This window comes from Macrobrachium rosenbergii, chromosome 10 (assembly GCF_040412425.1).
Source record: "Macrobrachium rosenbergii isolate ZJJX-2024 chromosome 10, ASM4041242v1, whole genome shotgun sequence".
NCBI classification, from domain to species: domain Eukaryota; kingdom Metazoa; phylum Arthropoda; class Malacostraca; order Decapoda; family Palaemonidae; genus Macrobrachium; species Macrobrachium rosenbergii.
This window is the reverse complement of record NC_089750.1, coordinates 27,375,958-27,400,397: the sequence shown is the minus strand read 5'-3', so window position 1 is coordinate 27,400,397 and position 24,440 is coordinate 27,375,958. Positions and strand designations below refer to the sequence as shown.

The following is a 24,440-nucleotide window of genomic DNA, read 5'->3' as shown; positions in this document are numbered from 1 at the left end:
CTACTCTGCTATAAACGAGTACCTATTCTCGATGAGGTAGGGTCCAGCTATGGGTTAAATAGCAGAACTCAGCAATGATGGAAAGAAATGAAAGATTAAACGATAACGACGTAAATGGAACTTCTGGCCACAGAGGAGCTTTGTCCGGCAGCCAGGTATACGGCCCAATTGACAGGGAGGATGGTCAGGTACTTGGAGGTCATCATCCAGCAACTGGCCACCACAACGACAGTAACCAGCAACCAGAGACTGAAGCTACAGAGGCAAACCAGAAAAAATGGACAAGAGAAGAAAATAAGGAAATATGGAGATGCTACATCAGAAGCAACCCGACACAAAGAGGATACAGAGGAAGATTGGTCAACATCTGGAATGAGAGAAATAACACCCGTCAAACAGAACAGAGGCTGGCAGACCAAGTAAGGAAGATAAAGAAGCTCAAAAACTTCAAGACCCTACACCCACAAACAGCAGAACAACTCCAGCATTGTATCACAAACCACCATGCACCCAAATGGATGACCACAGGGAGAACATCCTTAGTACAGAAAGACAAGAATAAGGGAAATATAGCAAATAACTACAGGCCTATCACCTGCCTATTAATAATGTGTAAATTACTTAAAGTTATCATCAGTGAAAGGCCATACCTAGAGGATACAAACACCATCCCCCACAAACAGAAAGGCTGCACAAGGAAGTATAGGGCCACAAAAAACAGCACCTGATAGACAAAATGGTAATGAATAGTACGACAAGAAGAATCAACCTAAACATAACACAGACTGACTACAAGAAAGCCTTTGACATGATACCACACACGTGGCTAATAGAATGCCTGAAAATGTATGGGACAGAGGAAAACACCATCTGCCTCCTAAAAAATACAATGCACAACTAGAATACAGTACTTACAAGCTATGTGATAAGACTAACAGAGGTTAACATCAAGAGAGGTGATCTTTCAAGGTGACTCACTGTCCCCACTTCTCTTCATAGTAGCCATGATTCCCATGACAAAAGTACTGCAGAAGATGGATGTTGGTCACCAACTCAAGAAAGGAGGTAACATAAGTAACCATCTGATGTTCATGGACAACATCAAACTGTATGGCAAGAGCATCAAGGAAATAGATACCCTAATCAGACTGTAAGGATTGCATCTGGAGACATCAGGATGGAGTTTGGAATACAAAAATGCACCTTGGTCAACTTACAAAAAGGCAAAGCGACAAGGACTAAAGGCATAAAACTACTAGATAGGAATAGCATCAAACACATATATGAGACAGCATACAAATACCTGGGAATAATAGGAGAGGATATAAAACACCAAGAGATGAAGGACACAATCAGGAAAGAATATATGCAGAGACTTAAGGCAATACTCAAGTCAAAACTCAATGCTGGAAACATGATGAAAGCCATAACACATGGGCAGTGCCAGTAATCAGATACAGCACAAGAGTTGTGGAGTGGACAAAGGCTGAACTCTGCAGCATAGACCAGAAAACTGAGAAACACATGACAATACATGAAGTACTATACCCAAGAACAAATACAGACAGAGCATACATAACACTAAAGGAAAGGTTGAGAGGACTACTAAGCATAGAGGACTGCGTCAATATCGAGAGCAGAGCACTGGGGCAATATCTGAAAACCAGTGAAGATGAGTGGCTGAGGAGTACATGGGAAGGAGGACTGATAAAAGTAGACAAAGACCCAGAAATATACAGAGACAGGAGAATGAAAAACAGAACAACGGAATGGCACAAGAAACCAATGCACGGACAGTACATGAGACAGACTAAAGAACTGGCCAGCGATGAAACATGGCAATGGTTAAAGATGGGAGAACTCAAGAAGGAAACAGAAGGAATGTTAAAACAGCAAGATCAGGCCCTAAGAACCAGATATGTTCAAAGAACAATAGATGGAAATAATATCTCACCCATATGCAGAAAGTGCAATATGAAAGACGAGACCATAAACCACATAGCAAGCCAATGTCCGGCGCTTGCACAGAACCAGTACAAAACGAGGCATGATTCAGTAGCAAAAGCTCTCCACTGGAGCCTGTGCAAGAAACACCAGCTAACTTGCAATAATAAGTGGTATGAACACCAACCTGTAGGAGTGATAAAAAATGATCAGGCAAAGATCCTCAGAACAGATAGGGTGATAAGTGCCAACAGACCAGACGTGACGTTGATTGACAAAATCAAGAAGAAAATATCTCACTGATGTCACAATACCATGGGACACCAGAGTAGATGAGAAAGAAAGAGAAAAAACTGCTAAGTATTAAGACCTGAAAATAGAAATAAGAAGGATATAGGATATGCCAGTGGAAACTGCACCCATAATCATAGGAACACTAGGCACGATCCCAAGATCCCTGAAAACGAATCTGGAAAAACTAGATGCCGAAGTAGTTCCAAGATTTGTGCAGAAGTGTGTGCTACTAGAAACAGTGCACATAGTGAGAAAAGTGATGGAATCCTAAGGAGGCAGGATGCAACCCAGAACCCCAAACTATAAAAACCACCCAGTCAAATGGGAAAAAAAAAAAAAAAAAAAAAAAAAAAAAAATAAATATATATATATATATATATATATATATATATATATATATATATATATATATATATATATATATATATATATATATATATATATATATATATATATATATATATTTTGGGCAGAGACCCTTACAGACTTGTTTCATTAAAGATAACTGCTGCTTCAACAGAATTTAATTTGTAATAAATCTGACATTTCATTTATTGTAGAGAATGGACATATTCAAGTAGGTTTTAATTTTAATACTGAAATTACAAGGAACTTTGTATACTGGGGAAATGTACAATTTTATGTTTATGTTTTTCTACATCTCAAAGTCAAGCATGATTTAAATGTGGATTAAAGTTAGACCAAGTTACAGTGGAGATGACAGCTGTGTGTTGGGCAGGAAGCAGACATGTAATGCTAATGCTTTCTACGAAGACCCTGGGAACTCGCTCTTGATTGACAAGAACCAAACTAGGGTAGCTCAATGAGGATATACAAATGACTCTTGACCACAACAGTCACATCCTTTATGGCTTTAGTAGAAAGTGTCAGCACCACCACTATAATGCTTGCTGCCCCCGCAAAAATACATTCATCATCTACACTGTAACTTACTCTAGCCTCAGCCCTTGATTTATTACTGATAGTTTGACCTGTCCAATGACTCCTCACAGAGCTGGCCTCAACTCTCACTAAGACCATGCTAAACTCTGAGACGGTTAAACATTAACAGAATTGCAATTTCCCTTACATCTACAATTCTGTATACAATTTCATTAGTAAAAAGAAAACTAACCTGAATGCATCCAAACCCACAATCACAATATCTCACAAGTCAAATGGGTCTGCTTTTATTACTGTATGGAGATTCTTTGATTTGTCAAAAATTTGTCGCAAATACAAGAATATTTTTGCTCTACTCCCTAGCATAGTCTCCAACCAAATTTGTAAAATGCTTACAGTCACAGTATGGTACTTACATCATACAGCAAAACTACGATACCAAAGCCTATTCCTCCAGACTTACTTTTGGAATTGGGAGAAACTGATTAAGTTATGAAAGTTTTTTTGATAAAAATGTCTTTAAAAAACAACAGGGCATTAACTCAAACTGAGTAAGTATCCTAAAACAATTCTGCATAGCTAGTTAGTTTTAGGTAAAGCAATAAACAGTTAAAAAGTTAGGTAGTTCACTATCAAGTAAAATATAATAAAAACTCAGTGTCATTACCAAGCTTGTTCTCAACATTCATTATTATACTTGTTCTTAATTTCTGTCTCTTTTAAAATCAAAATATATAGGCCAATGATAAATGTTCAATAAAGCTCCCTGATATAAAAATCAATGAAAGCAAATAAATACTATATCTATATCAAGGTTAAATGAATAACCAGTTTTCATTCACAGAAGTTCTCTAAAAAAAAAAAAAAAAAAAAGCCACTATACTTCACAAACATTTACACCTTACCTCTTCACCATTAGCAGAGTCTGATACTTTCTCTGGATACACTCCAGCTCGGAGGAATGATGCTTTCCATGAGTCCATATCATCCTGAGTTTCAACGCCCAACTGAAGTTCTTTGTAGTCCTGTTTAAAAGAAACTACTATAATGTGTGCGTATGACATGCTTAGATATTATTACCAGTAAATTTTCATGGCACATAACAGCAGTTCCTGTTAACAATAATAGAGGTTTTGAGAAAAATCTCTCAATACTGGATGCACAGTACGAAATAGCACAAATTCACTACAGTGCATATGAAATTAACACAGAATGGGTTGGTCAGTTTATTCAAGAAATTAAAACATTATACTTCTACTGGTTTGTAATACAAACCATTGACACAATAGACCAATTACCGATGCACTAAAAAACACTGACAATATAATTTACAGCTGGTCTTGAAATTCCAAAAACCCTCAATTCATCTGAACCCCATCAAAGGAGGAAGAAATATCTCAAAATATATAATTGTGTGCACATTCATTGCACCCTATTCTTTAATTACATGACTTTTTTCCTCCCTTGTGTTCTTTATTCTTTTCTGGATATTTAATTCCATTACTGGTGTTTGTGTGCGAGTTGAAGGAAACCAACTTACAATCATCTTCCTTCGCAGGAATGAAGCAGGTACCAAATCTTTGTTTTCTTTTGGGGAAGGGATTCATTTACTGATATAGTGTCTTTATTTCATATTTGTAATGCTTACATTGCCTTCAATTATCTGGAATACAAAGTGGGATCGATATACAAGGAGGAAAGCCTAAACAGACTTGGTTTGACAAAGAAAAAGTTTTAAATGCAGCACTGCTAGAGGTCTGAGGATTGGATATATAAGCTGGAATAGCCAAATACACAAACAAAACTATACAACAGGCTAAGGATGAACCAAGAACCAAAGGTAACCGTTGCTGTGATACACAGAAAAAATGTGAATGGACTAAGCATTCATTAGTGTGGTAACACTAAACCCCAATCAACAACAGGCAAGAAGAAAAATTATGGTAATAGCCCAAACATATAAGCAAAATCTAAATTTTGAAATCACATGAACAAAAAAAATAAAGCAAATGAATAAACTCTTGAGAACTATTATGACAGAATTTACATCATTAAGGATACCCTGCAAAGAACAAAACAGAGTAGCAGAATTCTATAGGAAACATCTTGGAAATGCATCAGTTGCCAGCCCTTCCAAAAGGTAATTGAATATTCTATAAATGTAAATGCACTGTCAATGGCTCATCACAAAGTTTTATTAATGTGAGATCTGCGCCAAAATCCCCACTTAATGGTGCTGTTAACTGGAGATTGGCACCGAAATCTCATCTAACAGTGTCGTTAACTGGAGATCGGCGCCGAAAATCCAGCTAACAACATCGCTACCCAAGTGCTGTAACACAAAACGCCATTAATTGATGCAGCTGGTTAGCGGGAACTGCCTGCATATATATATATATACGGCAGTCTTCAGTTTACGACTGGGGTTCTGTTCTGATGACGCGTTGTAAGCAGAAAATCGTTGTAAACTGAAATAATCGTTGAAAATCATAAGAAAACCTTACTTTTAATCCTTTGAGTATCCTATGGGTATCTGGAAAATGACGTAACCTGCATTTTTAATGTCTTTCATAAAATACCCTCCAAAATTTTACCATTCTGTTGTTTTGGAGCCAGAGAGAGAGAGAGAGAGAGAGAGAGAGAGAGAGAGAGAGAGAGAGAGAGAGAGAGAGAGAGAGAGAGAGAGAGAGACTGCCTCACTGCTTATCTACCAGAAATAAAAGACTTGGAACTTTACAGAACTACAGTGCCCATTTTTACTTTAAGTATCATCCTACATCAAATATAGCTTAAATTATTATCCTATTATTACTGTATTAATCTTTGAAATTATATTATCATTACCATTTCAAAGTTATCTTAAAGATTAGTACCCTTTTCCAGCCAGAGAGAGAGAGAGAGAGAGAGAGAGAGAGAGAGAGAGAGAGAGAGAGAGAGAGAGAGAGAGAGAATTTCTCTCTTTAATCTCTCAAGGAATGTTAATCATTTCTCTTTACTGCAACTGACAAAATTTTTCTTTTCTTTGTCTTCCAAAGATGTACTACTATCTTTATGCATTTTTAAAACACTATGAACACACACACACATACAGTGTGCATAGGTAAAGAGATCCAAATTAGCAGTATCTTTTTCTGAGAGGGTGAAAGGCTGAACTATGTATCTATTTATATATCTATCCATTTCCCATTCTACCTTTTGGCGTGAAAGAAAAAGAGAAAAAGAGAAAAAGAGAGAGAGAGAGAGAGAGAGAGAGAGAGAGAGAGAGAGAGAGAGAGAGAGAGAGAGAGAGAGAGAGAAATTGATCATCTTCCCTTGGTCAGAAATGTCAAGTAATTTGACATATTTAACAGTTCAACCCTCCCCCATAATTTCAAAGATTTGGGCATGTTTGAAAATTGAAATAATTTACTTTAAAAATGAATAAATATTGTAATTACAGTATGTTGTTATTTAATCTTAATATTATTTGAAAATTAGCACTTATTATTAGGTAAGTCATTTATTTATCATACACATGTGGTTAGTCCTCACCATCTCTCACAAATTTGTTAAAAAATACTACTCAACCTCCTTTAAGTGTATGCAAACCCCGTGAGATACAAGCTTTGTGGTTGGTTAAATTCCCAACCTTCCTGCCAATAGCATGTCATCAAGGAGGGCGAAAAGGGGGGGGGGGGTTGTTACAAGTTATTAGCTACTGTCAGTCCCTCCGGCCAATAGCGTATCGTCATGGAGAGAGGGGGTTGCTACTAAAAGCTCTGTTATTGGCTACTTCTAATCCCTCGAGCCCATATCGTGTTGTCACAATGCCTATGTCAAAGCAATAAAAAAACTGTAACAACCGATGATGGAATTTTAGTATATTTTTATGTTTACATACAGTAATCCATATTTCTTTGAAGGATATATGCAGTAGAGAGAGAGAGAGAGAGAGAGAGAGAGAGAGAGAGAGAGAGAGAGAGAGAGAGAGAGAGAGAGGGGGGGCAGTTGGCCTTACTTATATCTCAAGAGTGGAATTATTCGGGGAGAGAGTGAGAGATATGGGCAGCTGGCCTTATTTACATCTCAAAAGTGGAATTATTCATGAATTATTTGGAGAGACAGAGATGTGGGCAGTTGGCCTTACTTAAATCTCAAGAGAGTGAATTTATTCGAGGAGAGAGAGAGAGAGAGAGAGAGAGAAAGTGGTTACAGTACATCGGTAAGCAGCTTTATGATTTCACAGAGTCTAGATTTTTTGTTACCTAAGGTAAGTCGCACAATATCCCTAGTATACCTCATTGATCTAACAAGACCCCAGCTAAAAACCATATCAATATTTTATAAAACGACACTAATATGTGAATACCACATACCCTTATTTTATATCTCATGTATGATAAGACCCCCTTAAAATCAGCTTCAAAATTAGGTCATAACCAAAAGCTAGCCTATACTCAGATGGTTTTGTAATTTAGCAGTCGTCTTATACTACAGCTATGAGATAAATTCATGAAAATTTGCCATAATTTTTTGCCTCGTCTTATCTAAAGGTTGTCTTATACACAGAAATATATAGTAACTTATTCTACAGAGTCAGAGAAGGTATGAAAAATCCAAAGAGTTTCATACAAATCCTGAGATACTATGAGAGGTCACTGTAGGGTCACTAGAGGTCACTGCTGACCTACCGATCATTTAAGGTTGTATTGTCACCAGGACTGAGTAACCATGCAAAATTTCAAGTCCATCGGCCAAAGGGAACAGGTTGAAAATTGAGATACAAGTTTTGATCCAAACAAACAGACAGACATACAAGCAGAAGTCAAGTTAAAGAAAAGCATGTAATAATTGCTCTTTGATGTTCCCCACCCACAACACTGGTTAAAGTCTGTGGGGTAAGGAGTAACACCAACTACCAAATGTCTCAGGAGATGCTAAAAATGGCAAAGTTAAAATCAACTAAGGCATTTCTTTTGCCCAGTTGATTTAAGGTGAAATAACAATAAACAAGGTAGGATATTTCTGTTACCTTGGTAACACAGTTACTCGTTTGTGAGGTTAACACATAAAAGCAATAGGAAAAAGTGACATCCACATGGTAAACTAGAAAGGCACAGCTGAATCACTACTTAACTTATTGGTAAAAACAGAAAAAATATAATCAGTGTTAATAGGCTGGTCTCTACTTTTGTCAAATGTAAAAACATGGACTTTATAAAAATAGAAATTTCCTAATATACAATTGGAGTTCACTTGGAAACTGTCCATATAACTCATCGGCTATCTGACCCCTTTAGAGAAATCCTAGCAATGAAATGCAAATCATGGAAATCTTATATTCTGTATAATAAAATTTCAGTACTTACTATATAATGTAAGCTTAATGACATGCAGATTCTACACAAATAAAACTTCAGTTTTCATAATATCTTATAATATGGTTCCAGGTAACCACTTACCTTGTATACATTCCTCTGATCAGGATTGTAGAGAGCAAACACATGACGGCGAGACATAAAACCTTGCTCAATATCTTTAATTTTCAAGCCATCCAACATAAGCATGTACTTCTTGTCTCTTTCTTCTTCATCCTGTAAGTTTGATAATGGAAAATCATCAATTATCAGTGGTACCACTAATGAAAATATTGCGCATTCTTCGACATATAATATTTTTCACATCAAACCCATTCCTCATAATTTATCAAATTTCAATGTCAAGACTGTATACAGTACAAGACATTTAAGTCCTTTTTAAAGACAGTGGCAGTCATATCCTTCAGATCTGGGTGACAATTCACTACACACTTTAAATCTCTCAGATACCTCTTTTTTATTTACTCAAACTTTCTTTCCCTGGTTAATTTCTAAGTTTTGCACACAAGATAAGCATTTTTATTTGTTTTCCCTAAGGTAGTCTGTCAATACTGCACTTTTGTGGGTCAAAGGCTTTCTTTCGTTCAACAAGAAAGGAAATTCAGCACTGTAAAGCTGCTGACCAACCTTTCAAGTTACAGTAATTCAGTGGTGTGGTTACCATAATATGCTTTATTGGCATTTCCTGTAAATTTTGGCAACTTTTGTACTTTCTGGTGTCTAAGTTCTAGCCCGTTAACAAAGGATAGGCTCAACTGTATTTTCTTTAAAGCTATGTTTAGTTGGTTCACAGCTGACTTCATGTTTTAGAATTAACTTCCCTATTAAATACAACTTTAAGTTTTCTGCTCCACCTACTCTGCTATATTTCTCAAATTACTACTGACTTCTACTTGGGATTAACATAAAAAATTATATTTTACCTGACCTTTCATCTTTTCTGGCGCATAATCTCAAGATATTCCAAATTGGTAAGCCTTTTATTGCTGTTGTATTTAGGTTATTTGTGCTCTAACTGTTTGCAAAACAATGACGCTGCCATAGAAATATATTTAATACATGATAAGGCTTGCATACCTATATGCTTAGCACCAAATGAGACCCACTTTTAATGTTTCGTGCATTTAAAGTCCCATTTGTTCACGGATTACATTGCGTATTGAGAGGATTGGACTTCCATCTCAAGTTGAGGTGGCATTACTGATCAGGGGAAAAAAAGGCCTTATTACAGTTTGTTAGGTCAACAGTTCAGGTGTAAGGCTTCCAAAGCTTTGATGTCCTGTCATTAAAGCCTGGGACATTTGCTTCACTATCTCATCCTCTAAGTAATTAATTTTATATCAATGGAAAGGCAGTTTTTCACACTTTTAAACCCAGGAACAAATACTGGATGTGTCTTTTCTTTGACCGTGTTTTTTTTTTTTTTAATATGTTCCAATACCACTAACTTTTACTCATTTCAATTTTATGACTTTTTGGCATTTTTGAACGTATAAATTTCAACTCTAGCTTTACTATGAAACCAAATTCATTAATGAAACATGAAGTACAAAGTTACACAGAGAAATCTAAGAAAATTATTGCTATGCATTTTTGCTCAATTAGCGAGATACAGACTAATTTGACTGCCCCACTCCCCATCCTCAAAGGAGTATGCACTTTCACCAAGCCACTGAGCTAATTTATGTACATCCAACAGGGCTGATTCAAAGGAAATGTTATTTATAAGTAGTTCTGAAACTCCTTACATATTTTATGACAAATGGAAATGGAGTGAGAAAATTTTCTTTCATTTGTTTCCAAAATTTGACATTTGTTGTCTATTATATTTTGGCTGTTTGCAAAAATCTTCAACTTTTAGCATTACTCTACTTTTATACATATATTAAATTAATAATATGGGCTTTTCATCGGATATCAATGGGTCACTTGAGAGTGACCAATTCTAAGACAAATAAAAATTACTTATCAAGCGTCACGCTTTTGATATGATGAACTCCACATTCCAACATTACGCTTGATCTGAGAATGGCAGCACGTTTAACCACCACCAAGGTATGCTGAAGACCAATGTGAGCTGAATATTAGCAAAGCTCCAGGAATTCAAATACTGTGTTTTAGGCAGCTGGCTGCATTTCACTTAACTGAGAGCTCTCTTATAATTACAGTTATACCTCAGTACTCTGACTGCTCTCAATTATTCATACAATTTGGTCAACAGACTTTTTTTGGACAAAAAGATTGCTCCACGTTTGTACATTTTGCTTGGCCTCAGGATAAACAATGATGAGCGAAAAGAACGTACTGGATTGGGCACTTCACGTGTTTAGCTTCCAGTTGAAACAAAGTTAAGAGCTCAGTGCCGTAGCTGTTGTTCAGTGCACAACCCTGCTAAAATTTCTTGTGTTCGTGTTATTTTTGGTAGTTTTAGAGCAAGTAAGCCATCATAGGGCCTAAGAAGGTTAGAGATGATGACGATGACAAACCAGAGTAAGTATGAATAAAAGTAGAGGATGTTCTCTCTCCATAAATAAAAGAGCAACTGTTAAGTCTCCTTGAAAAAATATCACCCTGACAAAGCTGTAGCAAACCATGTAATAAACATACTGAATGGCAATGTATCTTATTTTTGTAAAATTTTAAAATACTGTAAAGGCAAAAACAAGCGTCACTGCCTGCCATTTTCATGGAAGGTGACTTTCCATCCAAGCAATAACAGCTCTTCACATTCCACATATGCCATCAACTCTTAGTACAGGTAAGGCAAGAATAAATTTGCATTTACTTCACCTATTTTTTTATGATCTCTGCATGCTAGGCTTGTTAAAATAAAGTTGAAATACTTTTATCTTTTGCATTTTATAGGGCCTGGAAAGGATTAATCAAATTTATATTATTCCTCAAGGGAAAAATTTGTACGGTACTAGGAGATTCGGCATTCAGACAAAATGGATTAAGTCCAAGTACCTGTAATGGATTTGAACATCCGCTACCCACTGAATTATGCTTGACTCCTCTACTGTGAAGGAAAGGCTTTACAAAAATCCAGAAATACTCTACCTACATTACCAAACAAGTAATAGATCTAAACCAAATAAAAAACTTGTGACAGCATCTTTACCAGGCAATGGATGGAAATCTTCAGAACAAGGGAAACATTACATCAGTGGTTGACGATCTTTTGGGTAGCAAGAGACACATCCAACGTACATTAGATGATACTCCCCATAAAGCAATTTATATAAAAATTTTGAAAAACTAATTTTACAGGGCCATGTTCTAGGATTAACCTTAATTTCTTCTGTTCCAAAAACCTTCTTGTAAGCTCTGCCCTTTCTATAGTAAAAAAATCAAGTAAAAATAGCTCACTAAAATCTACAGAAGTCATAAAAATTTGTGCACCATAACTTTTCGATGATATACAACTGCAGCATCCTAATCTTAATATCCTACATACAAGCATTAAAATCTTCCTATCTCACAATGAAACAGATGAGATACCTAATATCTTAAAATTAAACACTATTGTGAGAATGATAACCCTACAAATCTTTAGTGATGTAAATGGTAATCAATAATCCATTACAATGATTACTTATTGAACACTTATGGCCCTTTAATGTCCAACAGAATACATAAAAAGAATGAGTGCCATAATCAACTCTCACTTGCTCATATTAAAAAAATAAGACATTACAAGTTAACATAACAATTGAAAGAAATTTCTCAGCTAAAGCTAAGTAAAAGAAGTTTTTAAACGTTACTTACCTTGAACCAGGAGAGTGATTCTGAAGTTAAGACAAACCAGTAATCTCGTGAGCCACCTTTCATGAAACCCAGATTGGAGATGGACATATAACCTTTTCGGATGACCTGGTTGCCAAGCTTGCGACCTGACTTGCTTGATGTCTCTGAAGTTTGCTGGGCACTAATGAATAAAGAACAAAAATTAGACTGTATTCACAACTCGGTAATTTCTTTCAAGTCTTACAATAAATAATGGACTAAAGACAAATCTTCAGGACTTACAAAAATTCTGAAGAAATTTAGAAATTTTAGTAGGCACTCATTCTCTCTCTCTCTTGTCTTGCTATTTATCACTCAGTGTCCTGTGATATTTGTGTACAGCTTACTTCCCCAGCTCAATGAAACTAAGTGTGTCAAAATTCTTAACATGTATAGCAAGACTAGAAATCCTATAACAAAATGACTCAAGTTAAAACAAATAAGTAAAACTTCCTTTCATCACAGTATCAAGTGCAAGGAACCTAACCCTCAGAAATAAAATATTTGTGCGGATTATATAGCCTCACCCACTTACTCTACACTTTAAGGTTTTCCCAATTACAGTATTAATCCTATAAAAATAATTTTGCTATAGACTACAATCTTTTTTCACAAAGTCAAAATAAAAATAATTTCCTGAAAACGAGACCCACAATTACTTAATGTCTGCTTCAAAACTTTAGATATGACAAAACATCATTCATTGAAAGTAAAGTCTCTGAACAGTTTTCCAGACTTCTCTTCATACATAAACCAAAATTTAAAAAAAATTCAATTCTACAAGAACAGTCACAACCATTTATATCATTGTAAGCAACGTCCACTTGAGAACATCTGCAAATTTTTTTTAAATAAAAAAAAAAAAATGATTGGGAACAATGCTGCTTATTCTAAAGAAAAAATTATAAAAAAACACAATTTCAGTTTTATGAAACACTTATGTAAAATACACTGACTTACAACCTTAACTGGGAGTAAAAATTTACCAAAAAAATAAAAAAAAAATAAAGAGAACAAGTGCCTTTTTAAACTGCTATTATCACAGTAGTAATATTAAGTCTATAATTAGCTCCAATTCTGAAAATATGTACTGTAAGCAAATTCAACAGCAAGCATCAGTTAATTACCTCTTCAAATAATAAAATAAAGCTACCTAACAACCACATTTTCTATCAACTTGCAAAATGTTAACTTGTCAAGGTCTTGAGATAATCAACCAAACCTACAGCAATTTTACTGTTTCTCACTGGCACCAATTCTATGTCAGTCAGGGTTAAATATTGCAATAAAATAATCTGTGCCAAATTAAAGTTAGCATTACTACAAATCCTAGGATTTTACTGCATTCTAGAAGTTTTGTAGACATGAAAATCAATCAAGTATTAGGCATAACTTTATTAGGTAAAAGAGATCCTTATAAAAAATAAAATATTCTACATGTGTATAATTTAGTTTTTTAAGCTGATTATACTAACAATAATAAAATGATAAACTTATGAATTACTTGGTATTAGAATATCTTAAGAACCTGTCACAAAACATCAAAATGCACTAATAACTATTCAGCATTAATTCATTAATTTACAAATCGTGAATTAGCATATTTCTGGAGTAGTCAACTGTGAAATTAATGTAAGCATAATTTATTATCACTTAAAATCTTAGGGCATTTTATTAACCAATTTTCTCTTTGTGTGCTGCTTGTAAATATGAAAAACCTCTTAACCCGTGCCCAGAATACTGTCCTTCCATGAACTTCAACTAGCGTGACATTTTCCATTTTAAAATACCAATATTTTCCTTGTTGAAAAGCGCAGGTTCCAATCATCTTTACCATATTTTCTTCTTGAAAAAGTAAGCATGCATGCATACACACACACACACGCACGCACAAAATTTTCATCTCGTTAGTTCATTAAGACTGAGAGATTTCCAGAGATATGAAATTATCAGTATATGAAATTATGTCTTACATAAATAGTGTAATACCAAAGGAATGAAAAAATTCTTAACTTTAAGTTGACTAAGCAGAAAATATAAAAATGAAAAATAAATAAACAGACTCATTCTAAGATCACAACATGAAATACTCTCTTTTCATGTACAGATGCTCCTCTATTTAAGAGGGGATTGCATTTTATGAAAACCCCTTCAAGTAGAAAAAACCATGTTGAAAATTCACTGAATACTGAAATTTTCTTTCAGCTTAAGCTAGACTGGCCAAGAAGCTTTGTTCAGCTTAACCTATCAAGCTACCTTCAGTACATTCAAACCACTTACTAGGACTGACTGCCTTTACACAGACTGCAAGGAAAAGTAGCAAAAAAGAGGAAAGAGGAAGCTTTCCCTAAATTCATTTATAAAAAAAGCCTAGTTTATAATTATATGCTGACTAACTTATTGCACAATGTAAAATACAATTAGTGATTATAAAATACAGAGCCAGACAAAGCTCTAGTCCAATAACCAATAATGACAGTCACACAAATGCCACCTTGAAGTAAACTGTGAAACTACAATGCAAAATGACTACATACTGAGGAAATATAATTTATTTAAACATGAAGTTGTCTATACATTTTTTTCATGGCCATTACATAAAAGAAATTGAAAGTGTAGCTGAATGGATATTGCAGCTGGCTGCAATTACCTAACGTCACAAAAATATTGTACTAAATATTACGTGCAGAGGAACAGATAAAAAATTAAAATTTTTATAATAAAATTTATTTCTTAAATACCTTCTATTATGATAACTATATTCCCTATTGGATGTGGGGAATACAGCTATCGTAATAGAGGTAAGATTCATTTAAAAAAATTAAGAAATGCTACCAAATGAATCTGGCTATCATACGATCATAATTTTGAAAACCCCTAAGTCAAATGTTCTTAAGTAAGGGAGCTTCTGTCAACAAATCTTTAAAGAGAGGCCTTAACTTCATATACCTGACTGTTCTTCTTAGTCTCTATATGTCCCATGTAGAAAAGGCAAAAATAGCAAATAAAACCTAACATCAGATCACTTTGCTGGCTTCAAGAACCAAGCATATTCCTTAACCTAAAACTGATAACCAGAAATTATTCCTTGAAAAGTACACTTAACAGCCTGGGAATTCATTTCAAAAGGAAACATTCTGGGCACTAATTAAAAACATTCAGCATATCGTGATAAATTTAAATGTTAACAGTTTATATCTCAAAAAAAAATGTAAACAAGATGCAATTGAGGAAATCAGCCAAATGTATCTCATAAATCATGCACTTAGAAGAAAAAAAGGTTTACATACAAGATACAACCAAGAAATCCACTAAACTACTGCAAAGCACTGTAAAATAATAAATTCTGCAGTGTGTTAATACTCTCTCTACCTTGGTTACAATAACAAATTAAGACTATCAAGGAGAAATATGGACAATGCCTAGTAATAAATATACTCTATATTAACAGCAATCCTGTTTGTGCCATGGATTGTTATGTTAAAACTCCAAGATTAAAAAAGAAGATATACCTAAAGATAATGCATTTTATATCCTAGTTTGATATAAAGATAAAAATGCAATGGTGCAACATGGATCAAGAAAATGCAACCTTTATCCCAAGATTTTCCAATTCAGTTCTTGAAGACTTATGCATTATAATAACACACCTGAAACAAGACCCTATAATAGTTCGTAGGGTTTCATAAAAGATCATGCAATAAAAGTCTTGTGAATAGGGAAACATCGAATTTTAGTAAATGCCTCATTATTTTTCTTCCCAATCATAATATTGTCGCACATTTCAAACAAATACCACTACACACTAAAGTAGGCTAAGTGCATTTGTACAGTTCAAAAATATACCAAATAACCTATTAGAAATAATGCTTATTATAGCTCATTAATGAAATTGCCCCCAAAATCACCAATGAGAATGACAATAGCCTATTCATTGGTAGATTCTTTCCTAATGTGAGTTTATGTTTCTTGATAAACTGAATCATACTATACTTAACCTTTATAAAGCATACTGAATGACCATGACTGAACCATCAAGTTGGCTGAACTGATAGGAAATAAAATTATCTAAGCAAGCTTTAGTGCTAGCATCAGTATATTTAAAAATCAATAAAACATGACTATTTTGTATCACCAAAATTTAAAAATTCCCTTTAAAACTCACAGAGGTTTGTTTCCACAAATACAACTTATTTGACCCTGACTTTTTCACATTATTTGAACTGTACAAATGACAATAACAGGGATAGCAAATACAGAAGCATTTCTTAATAGACTAAAAAAACAAAAAATTCAATACAAACGCTTGATTTGCACTGCACTCATGAAATCAAATCCAAACCAGAAAAAAATATTAGAAAACACACCAATAATGTAGCCAGACAGAAATTAAAGAATTAAAGACAAAAGATTTTATCCAAAAGTAGTGTATTCAGTACAACTAAATTCCACTTAAATAAATTCTCAAAATTAATGTATATTCTCTTATTTACTTAGAGCAATATGTAAATGGCAACAATGAACCTTATAATAATCATAAACTGCTTTGATCAGGTCAATTACAATTACAGAAATTGATTACATAATACTGCGGTTTTTTACTATAAATATTATGGACCTTGTTTTCTTACCAATACAATAACTCAGCTCATTTAAACACCACTAAATTCTGGCATCCTAAAATTAAAGTATACACAATTAATTATTAATAAAATTAAAATGCAAAAAATAATAATAATAAAGTATTTGGAACATTACTTGGGCAATAATCATGGAAGGCTGCTTACAAACTTTCCAGACAACAAAAACCAACCATCTTCATTCTATATATTGGAGCTACAAAGCAGTTTGTGCAGGTTATGTATAATGATTTTCACTTCAATTCACACATTCTTAGTACTAAATTGATGGGTATGTTGTCTGTAGATCTTCCAGCAAGAAAAACTTCATGTACAATGTAGTTTAAGTATTCCCAGACCTGTGGCCCCACACTAACCTACTCATTTGCTTAGCTCATCATCATCCACTGTTACCATGCACTTGCTTTGAATCACTAAGGATTATCAATTCAACGATTGGCTTCATTTTCTTTATAACTTCAGAAACTATGGTACTTAAGTTATTAATCAGTTGCATTAAATCTTTTTAATAACATTTAATAACATTTGAACCCCCTTTTCTGTTGAAGCCTTGCTTAATGGGAAAAATAAAGTACCACAATTAATATATTACTCTGGAAGATCCTGTAAGGCATTTATCTTCTTAAATTTATGGAGCTTCCCTTATATTTTTTTTTTTTTACATTACCCATGAATTAATGTTATTTACTTCATCTAGATTTGTCCATTTGTTAGTAAATAATACATACTGCTCCCTATTACCATAAGTGTGGGTTAGAAGCATCCTAGTTAGTTTGCTATCTTTTTTGTGACTAAAGTACTTCCTCCATTATGAAAATCTAATAAAAATGGCAGGAGTATACAACCTGTGATAACCTACTACTGTACTGGCTTTATTAGCTTTCTGTCTTTTACCTACTTCTAGGGGTGGTAACACTATGCATAAACATAACTTCTTATGGACAGCCATATATTTCCCATAATTGTTCTCTGTAACAAAACAGTAAGAACCAATAATTACTGCAATCACTGATTGAGCTTTACCACAAAGTTCTTCCACTTTCAGCCATTCATTGAAAAATTCCATTAGTTCAAACACAAAATTTGAATTTGCTGCATACCACACGCTGTGCAGAATTCACACATATGGGGGCAATTTGAATAAATGGAATAATTATAAGGTTTAGGTTATAAAGCCAACCAACTTGGGTATTTTTAGCCATTCAGCCTTAAGACAGTGAAAAGAGGGAACTGGAATGGTTAGACAGCAAGATATAAAGGTTGAGAAACAAATAACTCAACCTCCATCCAAAACACTGATTAAGTGGCGCTAAAGTCTCAAATTATCATTGTGATACGTGAAAAATACAGCAACAGCAAGTAAGTGGTAAACAATGTCCCTAAGGGGTAAGAAGTTTGATCAAGTACAAATCTTTAGGAGATATGTACATCCTACATCTTCAGAAAAGTGGCTGGGTTTTTTTTAGAACAGCTCCATTCACCCAACAGAAGCAAGGAAAAACATTGAAGTGTTGGTGTTGATCCCAGAATAGCAAAATTACCTCTTAGGTTCATGATAAGGTGCTTGCAAAATCTGAGTAATCATTAGGTATGGTTGGATAATACGAAAAAAAAATCCCCTGTTGATGGCAAAATAATGATTCACACAAGAACTTAGCCTTCATGAACACACAAGTGTATGGGTTGACTAGAGCAAGAGGAATGTGTTAATGGCTATTATGGAATGGCTTGGAAAGATTGCCTTACTATGTCACTGTGTGGCAACCCACCAGGTCACATAACTTGCTAAGCAGCATTTACAGATAAAACAGCACCTGGTGCTGCAGTGTCAATATAAAAGTTGCCTAGTACTAAGGTTCTGGCAATGCAATAAGAAGGCTTGGGTAATGGCCACCTTGTTCCAAAAATGCTTCACTTTTCAAATAATGACATATCGCAGAGCAAGGGGCTACCACTCACAGTCATCATAACTGGCATACGTACGTATCCCATACATCCCCAAACTTCTGCTTTGTTAATGAAAAATTAGGAACTGGCATTTTCACATAAAATGTCAGTGCTGGTGACACTTGAACAAGGTAATGTCAAGTGCATTAAGGTGACTTACCCCAAGGTTACTAACCCTGACTGCAACAAAGGGATGTATGGAGGAGCTTCACAGAAATGTATCTATTAATAATGGCGTCACAACATCTAAGTTATTGACGCTGAGGAGCTTCACACTGCAGATGCAATCATGCTTCTTGCAGATGCCAAAGCATATTGGAAATCACAACGAAGTGAGGTAAAGTGACTTTAAAAGGTTTCACACTACTGATGCAGGTCCAGATGATTTTTAATAATGCGTACAAAAGGGTTACCAACTACAACAGATGGCATAAAACCATAATCCTTTCCAGATGATAATTATCATCTTTGATTTTGGACACTTAAAATTTTCAGCCTTTTTTTTAACAATATGATCCTTTCATGCAAAGAAGCCCTCACGTTACCCATGAGATATAAACATGCTTACAACCAACCAGGCAACCATTATTTGATGATGCAAAGAATATGAGTAATGTATCCAATAAAGTTTTGTAACTGGACTGTGAAGCTTCAACCTTCAAAGAAATATTCTTAGCCTTCAACCCCTACACATCCTGTCACTGGAAATACACTAAACTGAACCTCATCCACAACAACTTCTACTACTGGATCCAAGTTCATCAGAGTAGATAATTCTTTGGTGTCTTTTCAGACAGTTCAAGTTAGCCAATATTTCACAGGTTGCCTAAAGATTGGCCACTGGTCAAAATTTTCTAGTTGCACCTACGGGTGGACCAAGTTAAAATATGTGAACGAGTACAACTTCTTGACAGAATGAAGACTACATAATTTCAGACTTGTTTAAAGCACAACAAATTTCTCCCATTTGTAAAATCTGTAAACTGATGGCAATGATGGTCTTGAGTATATTAGTAGTTTTGGTGGTGTTAATAAGTTTTTGAGCTTAAGATTTATGGTTTAGGAATACAATATTACACTTACTGACTACAGTACTATTTCACTATTTAATTTACATAAAAGGTACGGTGGATTCACTGAAAACTATTCAACTAGGCTCAAAATAACATGAGAGAGACTTTTAATATACATGGGTTGTACCAACAGTTATGAAAGTTTAATTCTAGACTATTAGCAAAATTGGGAATAAAAAGCAAAAACACAAGTTACATAGTACTAACAGTACACTCTACAGAAACTTTACTATAATACTGAACAATACTTATTCACCTGCACTAAGCACTTGATAAATTTATCAACCTACCAAGGGTTATCCTTCATATATAACAGATAAAAAGTTCAAGGATACTAACAAACAGCACAAAATGGCTAAGTAAATTTAAGCCTAATGATATATTTGTTTTGCTTTAATTAAATAACAGCATTACCCTCCACCTACATAAAATTAAACCTGACAGCAGAAAGACAACACTTTACAGGAAATTGTAGTAATACTGGTAAAGAAACAATACATTTCTTGGATAAAAAAAAAATAAAATATACAAACTTTTGGTTAGCCCTGCATCACGAATCAGTGAAACAAAATCATAAAAGATCCAAATTAAGAACAGAAGAATGTCACATTTTGCCAAAGACAAATCTACTACTTTGTGGTATAAGAAATTAAGAAAAAATGTAAATACAGTACAGTTGAAAAAAAAAAATTTCTTTCCAAACACTGACAATCACCTGAAATCTTAGGGCATATGTTAACATAAGACTACAAAGTCAGACAGTGTATTATTGGTTACATTTCTTTCAGCACTCAGTGTGTCTGGTGCACTTACTGGACTATTCAATAAAGTTTGAAATATGTATGATTATTATTCCCAACTCTGCCAGATCTGGTAAATAACAAAATCCAGTACACTAAGTCAGTTAGGTTGATGTGCCAATTTTGGGAAAACCCCCATAAGAATGAAACCACAATGAATTCTGATAAATACTTTCCATTCACATTGCTTTATGCCATAGCTAGCTATAGTATAAAAATAACAATCAACCACTAGCCTATTCATGCTTGCTTCTGGCACATCTGAAGAGACAGCAATCTAAGTTACTAGCCTTTCATCTCATACTACTATCAGGTCCCTTACTTTTCCCATTTATTCTGACCAAGAACCTAGTTGCACCACAATAGGAATCACTTCAATGACAAGTGTGAATAAAGGGACTTGATAATTAATCTTGTTCAAGTCCTCCCTCAAGGCTTGTGGTATGCAACTTGCAACTCAGGATAACACTAAAGCTTTTATCTCTCAAGTGATTCTGGCAATAAATTATCACCACCACCATCTCAGCTTATTCCCTTATCAGGGTTGCTATTCTTAATTAGCTTTTTCCAACAATTTATTTCATATCTGTTTTGGCAAATGCTTCATAGACAGATGCCTGTCCTAACTCCAATTCTTCCTATTTATCCAGATTTGGGAAATGGTAAAAAGGCATAATCACTGCCAAAAAACAGCAATGCAAAACTATAAAACACTGGCATTAAGACCAAGGGCATAGCACCTACATTATACTTGCCACACCCACCGACCACCCCCTGCACATCTAGCTACAAAAGGACACCAGTGTCCCATGGGGATCAAGACACTCGGCATAGGCCAACGACCCTATCTACATACACCAACTGAAAACCTGATGTCCACTTCTGTTTAGTGGCCAAAATATCCAGAGAGGAAAATGATGCATGTTGCAATACAGCATTAACAGGACTCATTAAAATGTTTAAAAACACAAAAGCAGTTCATGAAAACCATTATAATCTAGGGAGTTTCCCTCTTCCCTAGCCCTTGAGCTCACCCTCTTTTTTCTCCTACAAAAAAGGGAGGGTAAAATGAAGGCAGTACCACTGGCTTGACACAGCATGCTCAATGTGAATTTCCTGCATCTTGCCAAAGATGAGTCCAGTGACACAGGAATTTCATATCTAAGGAAATAACATATTTAAAAATCTTGTTTTTAAATATGTGGGCTTACACCTTTTGTAGATTCATTTAAATACCTTCTTTAAAATCTTTATACTGTACATATTTTTTCTGAAAGAAATGGATCAGAAAATCATATAAAAATAGTATTGGTATATTTTACTCTATTCTTCATTCCCTATATACTGCCTCCCTTATTTTTCCTATTCTCCTCCATAGTACATATGCCTACATCACTACCATCTACAAAACATTTGGCAAGAACCACTGTAGGCAATAACTTCTTCGAAGAGAAATATAAAGGAAATCACTATACCAGTAGTCCCTTGACTATCTGTTTACACCCTGTCTGGAACTCGACGTTATCCAGAAGGTTCCAGCATAACAAGTATACTATATATATATATATTTATATATATATATATATATATATATATATATATATATATATATATATATATATATATATATATATAATATAATATATATATATATATATATCATGAAATTAAAAAAACTGAGCTCAGATGGTTAGCAATGCTGCCTAGTCATAAGCATGCTGAAGAAGGGTTACTGTTGGGTGTGGTACCCTGGGTAAGATGGGTGGGGATAGTAGGAAAAGCGTGCTTCGTTTCTCTGTTCAGTTGCGTGTCATTCCACACTATTCACATTCTGAGCAGTTGCTGAGTGATTGTGTCAATGCTTTCCCCTCAACAAGAAAATTTAGTTGCAGTGGCTGCCTTCAAAAATGTCCAGGAGAAGAGCCAACAAAGTGCTGGCTAAGCCCCACCATGAGGAAACTGAACAGTTGACCTCATTTGGATTTCGTTAGCAAAGGGTGGCTGCCCCACTCATGCATAGTGAGGAATTGAAGTTTACAGCTATGAAGCTCAGAAGTCTGCATAAGGTTGCAGACTTTAAGGCATCCAGGGGTTGGCCATTTCTGTTTAAGATTAGACATGGGCTTTCCAACAAGAAGACTTGTGGCAAAGCTTGGGATGTTTCCAAGGAGGGAATAGAGGAATTTCAGCAGATGTTGAAAGACTTGAAGTGAAAGGAAGGCCTTGTTTTAAGTAGTCTACATAGCTGACAAAACTGGCCTATTCTATCACTCCTTGTCCATTAAAACCTTGGCTGACAAGGAAATGAATTTACCCGGTAGAAAGCTTGCCAAACAACAGATGTTAAGCACAAACGCTTCTGGTGGCCATTGTTACAAACCAGCAGTTCGACTTGCAAAGAAACCATGTTCCCTACGCAAGTTGATGGATACTCTCTCACTAATTTAGTACAGTACATGGCAAAGGCTTGATTCATATCCAAGATCACTTTCAATTGGTTCCATAATTGCTTTTGTAAATAGGTCGTTTGTCATGAGACGCACCTAACTACAACAGTAGTGTGAAGAGTGCTTAAATCCACACATACACATACACCTACACACACACACACAGTCTCTCTGAATTTGCCATTAGTCAAAAAATATTTTTTTCTAATAAAGTAAAGCTCTTGGAATGGCATACACATTGACTCCGCACAAACACAATTATGTTTTCAATATTATTAAATCAAATATACTGAAACCCTTTCATATAATTTTTAATACAATATTTAACTTATAATTCTATTATTTACTTTCATTCTGTTGCAAATTCAAACTCGCATAAATTCACTGCCACTGATGAAGTTCTCCTTTGGAAGCAGAGGAAATGGAAGGGAATGTTATAACTTTTTTTTTTTTTGCTATACCTAGGCTGGTTTTGTTTTCTCTTGTAAATTACAGTCTAATTATCAAAAAGATTTTTTCTTGCTATCCTAGTTACATGCATTGTCAAAGTTTTTGCCCTAAATGCTTTTTTTTAATATTTCCCTCTGAAATGGGGGTGGGGGCAGTTGTTTCTATGCTATTAAATATGCTAAGTCAAATCATGATACAGGTAGGCATCGAGTTACAATGGGGTTAAATTCTTGCTTGCATGTCGGAAGTCGATTTTAACGTTAACTGGTTTGCAATTCAATTTATAGTTTTACATATAGGCTACCCTATAGCCTAACTCCTGTTACCTATCGCCTACCATGGTTTTATCACCATGAGTATATTCTTATACAGTAACTTTATCGAATTCAGTACATTTGTCTTTTAACATTACTATGTTCTCTTACCACGATTTATATGAACGAGTATTGCGTCACTCATTGTTCTGTAGACTAGACTCCTAGTTTATTGTTTTTCAGAAATATATTAAAAGGATATTTTACTGTAATCACTGAATTCCCATTTTGCCTTTTAATATAACGGAAGCCTTACATATGTAACTTACCCCGTGTTTACATTTAGCTGACGTGGTGTTTCGTCCTAAGCAAAGACACAATTCATCTTTTTTTTTCTTTAGTTTTAACAGTGTATCATATTCATATATTTAAAATACACAGGGGAATATTTTATTACTGTTAATATTATATTTCATTCAATTAATTAATCTTAATTCAATGTTTTCTACCTTGCCCCATTTTAAATGCTCTTGGTAAGCCAGTGA

General features: G+C 34.7%; 1 protein-coding gene across 18 annotated transcripts in view; it reads right to left on the bottom strand.

The window, feature by feature from the left end:
* The window catches only part of shi (dynamin-1 shibire), a 367,093-nt gene that overhangs the window by 137,635 nt on the left and 205,018 nt on the right, over positions 1-24,440 (bottom strand). For all 18 annotated transcript variants that reach the window (XM_067110075.1, XM_067110066.1, XM_067110067.1 and 15 more), the window contains 3 exons: positions 12,267-12,426; positions 8,583-8,714; positions 4,047-4,166 (listed from right to left, as the gene is read on the bottom strand). In XM_067110075.1, the coding sequence (XP_066966176.1) occupies positions 4,047-4,166; positions 8,583-8,714; positions 12,267-12,426 (412 nt within the window). The remainder of the gene's footprint in view (positions 1-4,046; positions 4,167-8,582; positions 8,715-12,266; positions 12,427-24,440) is intronic.